Source organism: Dendrobium catenatum, unplaced genomic scaffold (genome assembly GCF_001605985.2).
Source record: "Dendrobium catenatum unplaced genomic scaffold, ASM160598v2 fragScaff_scaffold_133, whole genome shotgun sequence".
NCBI classification, from domain to species: Eukaryota; Viridiplantae; Streptophyta; class Magnoliopsida; order Asparagales; family Orchidaceae; genus Dendrobium; species Dendrobium catenatum.
This window is the reverse complement of record NW_021318595.1, coordinates 3,352,917-3,358,580: the sequence shown is the minus strand read 5'-3', so window position 1 is coordinate 3,358,580 and position 5,664 is coordinate 3,352,917. Positions and strand designations below refer to the sequence as shown.

At 31.3% G+C, this 5,664-nt stretch overlaps 1 protein-coding gene across 1 annotated transcript in view; it reads left to right on the top strand.

Moving 5' to 3' along the window:
• Window positions 1-236: 236 nt before the first annotated feature.
• The window catches only part of LOC110114615 (methylesterase 17), a 7,091-nt gene continuing 1,663 nt past the window's right edge, over window positions 237-5,664 (top strand). Inside the window, exons 1-2 of the mRNA XM_020847545.2 lie at window positions 237-558; window positions 641-781. Of these exons, the coding sequence (XP_020703204.1) occupies window positions 298-558; window positions 641-781 (402 nt within the window). The 5' untranslated portion in view covers window positions 237-297. The remainder of the gene's footprint in view (window positions 559-640; window positions 782-5,664) is intronic.

The window sequence follows — 5,664 nt, the reverse complement described above, 5'->3', positions numbered from 1 at the left end:
AACAATTATAATAAAAGGAATTATTTTGTATTATTTTTTTTATAATCGATGATTAAGTTGAGACAAAATGCTATTTTACGATTAAGTTTTCTTCTGGGACGGCTTTTTATTATTTTTTTAAAATATTTTTTATTATAAAAATTTAAATTTTTTTATTAAAAATTACTTTAAAAAATAGTAATAAAATTATGCCAAAAAAGCCTAAATTTACCTTACACGAAAATTGGGTTTTATCCTTAAAATAAGAGGCCCAACAAACGGTTGATAAGGTTTTCGTCTAGGAGAAGAGGGCGCGCAATGGAGGAAACTGCAGGTGGAGTTATCAGCCCTCTTCCTAATATTCAACCAAAGCACTTTGTTCTCGTACATGGCGCCGGCCATGGAGCCTGGTGCTGGTTCAAGCTTCGACACCTTCTCGAAGTCGCCGGCCACAAAGTCACCTGCGTTGACCTCGCCGCCTCTGGAATCGACCTCGCTCATCCCTCCTCCATCCTCTCTTTTGACGACTATAACAAGCCACTCGTCGATTTCATGTCTACATTTTCGGAAGGAAATAAGGTACAAGACAAAAAGAATTGGTGATATTGTATAGTCTGAACTATATAATGAGGATTTTTTGAATTTTTCATCTTCCGCGTAGGTGATTTTGGTGGGACACAGCGCTGGGGGGCTGAGTTTGAGTCACTCCCTGCACAATTTTGGGGACAAAATTGAGGTCGCCGTATTCATTGCAGCCACGATGCTACCGTCAGGTTTCTGCACTGAAGAAGATGTTAAAGATGTGAGTTGATTCCAGAGATTCTTTTAGGAATAATTGTTCATTCATGGATTAGATTTAAGTGATATTAACTTCAAGTTTCTTAAGCTTGGTACAATTTGTGTGTTGAATTAACTAATTTGAATATGATTTGTTTGACTGAAATAATTTGCATAACTTAAATTTTTTCTAACTTTATTTTGTTACATAGTAAGGTGAAAACAAATTTTGTAATGGTAGGTGGCAACAGTGTTTTAAAGCTTGATATCAATTCAGTTTCAGTCTTGTCATCGAAATTTTGTTATCTGTGGATGATTTGTAATTTCAGTGATAATTTTGTGTTCAGTTTCAGCTGTTTTCATTTTAAGAAAAATAGATATTAAGGTTATTTTTTAAAAAATATAAGTATATTTTTCTGATAAATTTTAAAACCATATGCAACACATTTGTATTGATCATATATATATATATATTAGTCATGAAATTGAGAGAGCATGTACAAGAGGAGAAACTAGGGTTGGTTTGGGATAGTTGCAAATATTTGTAGAATTAGCTGTAGAGCTATTGTAGGAAAAATAGAGTTTTTAAAAATTATTGTGGGTATTATAAACTTGTTTTCTTTAGAAAAAATCAGAAAGAATAACTCTTTTGTGAGTCAAGACTCAATCATGAAGACTATGAATATAATATTTAAAACCTGCATCAATGCATTTAATTAATCACAATTCATTAAACATGAAAGATAAAATATAATTAAAACATATCATAATATTAGAGTTATTATAAAATATTATTTATTTTTTGCTCTCTTAGCCATTTTCCTCCTCCCTCTCCTTTTTTTTTGCCCTCTTCCCCCTTTTTCCTCTCATTCACCCTCTTTCTCTCTCTACTCTCATTCACTCCTCTCCTTAATCATTACCCCTTTAGTCTCACTTCCTTTCTCATTCGTTCTATTCATCTTCATCCTCTTTTATAGCAGTATATTGTTGACTCACTTGTTGAATTGCTGCATCAATACATGCTTATGTCTCCACATTTATGTGAGATTGTAGATTCTCAATAATAGCAGCTACCTGGCACCACTTCATTTCTTGCAATTTATCTCGTTCATAACTAGGATAGGGGGTATATAAGAATTGGACATCATAAGATATACCAAGCTTAATTCATAAACTCTTTTTTTTTTTAATTCTTCAACTACATGTGTCTATAGTCCATAATTTAAATGTTGTAATGATTGACTTGAACCTCCCTCCCCTACAGAGTTTTGACTTTGTATATCCGTTAACTACATGTACTAATCCTACAAAAGATTAATATTGATGAAATTTTCAAAATATTAAATAATTAACATTTATATTACAAATAATTCGTAATTAATATATTATCCACCAAAAATTAATTTTTTGCTGATGGGTTGTTCACTAGAGTTCTATTGTTGATGGCTTTCATAGCCAGCTGATTTTTCATCAAATCTGTCAAATATACTTGTAAAAAATTCTATCATTATTTCTTCCATATATTTTCATATTTTCTTGTGGTGTATTGATTACTTATGATATGAGAAGAGGCATGTAACTCAAAATAGTGGATGTGCTAATAAAAATAAATGTAATGGAATTAGACGAATGAGAGGCAAAGACATGTTTGTGATTTTGGAAATAGATGATCATAGTTTTCTTGGGAAATAATAATTGAATAGGAAGAGGATGCACCATGAATAACAATAAAGACGGGCCTAATATGGATGCATGTTGCGCAATCAAAGGATATTTGAATTTCTCCTAACAATATTCAAGAAGATGATTAGTGCAACTAAAATAAGGTCAAGGGGGAAGAGTATTTTTGTCTATAGTCACCATTATTTATGCCACTTAATCCATGATTGGCCTTGGTACCTCTTGAGGTAAGTACCAAAGTTGATTTGTAATGGGCTTGATATTAAGAGGTGGAGAGCTCAATTAGACAAAAAACCTAGAAGAAAGAAGTCACAATATTATGCACCCTAGAGTCGGCTTTGAATTGTGGGTGTATACCTTATAGTGAAAAGAGTTGACTAGAGATAAATTCGGAACTATAAATTCTCTATTTTTCTTCTGCCAACCAATCTAATCAGTCCTAAAGAGGTGATATTGGTGTAACTCATCCTATTTGTCGCACTGGATGTTACATAAATATAACTCCTTTAAAGCAATGCAAAATGAAGAAATTTTCATATCATCTCATCTGAATGTTGAAATATGTTAGTGGAAATGATAAATGGTTGTAGACTAATGAGTAACTAAGTAAGAACAAAAAATCGGATGTTTTTCATTTAAAAAACTTGATGATATCAATGCTTTCTAGTTTCTAGAGAAGATGCAATAAGATTATAGAGTTATTTGTGAGATATGACAAGAAAATAAAGTGCCCTAAACCAAGTAGATTCTTGGTATTATATAATTTGATGATGGTACCAATGGTAGAGAAGGGTTTCTTCTCAATAGGAGGTGCAGAAGTCGTGACATCATGCAGAGAAAAATACAAAATTGAAGAGAAATTAAAATAATTGAGATGAAAATATTATAGATTATCATCAGAAATATTAATCACATGTGATAAAATTAATATGATAATATAATAAATTTAATCAAGAAGCTACACTAAATGGAGATCAGGAAGCCTGAGAGAGACGAGGTCTATGAGATGGATTAGTGATGTCTTGTACAAGATCCATGACGCTATGTGAGATCTATAGGACATGAGAATGATTGAATCACTGTTATATGAAGGGTTAGAAATGACACTTGGAAGACAATTATAAGCTAGCGAGCTAGAGAAAGTGATGATTAACTAGTTTTCAGACAAGATGAAGACAAACACGAGCAAGAGAGTAGCGATCAGCAGGCTCTCGAAAGAATGTTCTCAAGAGCGAAGATAATCTCATGCGGCATGATAGAAAACTTGAGAACTAGCTCTGATGACCTGTAAGAAATCAGAAATCATAAAATATTATATATTTATTTGATTTATTTGGTTATAGTACAAATATGCTTATATAAAGAAAAGAGAAATAAAAAAATAACAAAAAAAATCATCAATAATGAGGATATGATATAGTAATAAATATTATAGATTCCTATCATAAATATTAATAAAATTAATCATATGTGATAATATTTATATGATTATTAACATATTAACTCTAGTAAGAGATAGGGGTGGGGAATGTTGAATAATGACCAAGACTTAGTTGTGCTCTAATATCATTTGAGAGTAAAGATTTTAGGGAATCTACTGTTGACTAAATATAATTACTTATATATAGGCAAGCAAGAGGAATGTAAAGGGAACAAATAATTATGATAATATTCATGATTATTTGTTTATAAAAATATATTACCCTAATAAGACATGCTCCCAATATGATCTTTTCCCAATATTGCTTAATATGCCTACATATTTTTCCTAAGAAAATAAATAAGTTAGTTATAGTGGAATTTTTATGAGATAAGAATATTCCTTAAAAGTAGGAAAAGATATATTATAATATAATATGTGGAACATATTTTTCCTAAGAAAATAAATTAGTTATAGTGGAATTTTTATGAGATAAGAATATTCCTTAAAAGTAGGAAAAGATATATTATAATATAATATGTGGCTAGCATTATGAACCATATTATTTGGCTTGCTCTAAGTAATGATGCAATTGAGCTTTAACTGTTGGAGTTGGGGGTGTCGATTCAATTTGATGTGTTGGGTTCGGGTATGACCGTAAGTTGACCAAATACAAATTTGCTTGACCCAAACCTAACTCACTTATTATATGGGTCAAAATACTTGGCTCTTTATTTAGCCCATTTGTTACATGGATCATGCAATTTTTAAAATTAGCATGACCAATTAATCTTAATATGGTCATTTAACCCAATTAACTTGACTCATCTTTGCCTAACACGAATGGACGAAACTAAACCTAGATAATAAACAAGTCAATTATGTGTTGATTTTTATGTTTTTCGGGTCAATCCAAAGCTATCTGAATAATAATCGGAGACTATAATTTAGACCTGAGCCTGCCTAGAAAAATAATTGGGTCAACCCAAATCCAAATTTTCAAATTCAATTTAAGTTGTAGGTTGTCATGTCGGTTTATTTGTTGACTCCCCTAATTGGAGTGGCTTAATATTTTTCTAAATTTTTTCTCTTATACGCCAAAATTACTCCTTCCATTGGAAGGATTGCTTGAATCTACAACCATGCATATACCTATATCTATATATAAATATTTCAATTTTGGAGGTCAAAGATAAAAATGCATGACCAACTAATTACTACATGTTTTTTTAATGATCATATTCTAAGAGTAAGTTGTACATGCATTCTTTTAATTTTTAATTTTTTTTATTTATGTTTAAATCTGAGTTATTATAAATTTGATTTGCATAACCACACATGCAATGGTAAACACTATTCTATACATGCGCATTCTTTATTGTTTCACGATATAAACAAAACACATTCGTAGAATAATTTATTTATTTCGATGAGATTAATGACTATTCTGATGTGAAACCAGGAATTGGATTTAGAAGATTAATAAAATCTTGTTTAAATAATGAAATTGCAATCTTAATGTTGTTCACAATTGAAGCATTCTCAAAGATCTTAGGATTCAACTACGCTTAGGCAAGAGTTTACACCTAAATTAGCAAGTTCTAGAAAATAACGACGGTAATAAATAGTAAAGCAAATAAAAAAAAAACAACTAGAATCCGGCGGTTAACAAAGCGATTGTCTCACCTTGAGGCTACGCTCATTCACCTACTTCTAGGTTTGTTGGGAGAAGAACAACCACACAAGTGATGAAACCACTCCGAGGGCGACGGTGCCGTAGATCCGTAGGGAAGGAGAGGAAGGCGCCG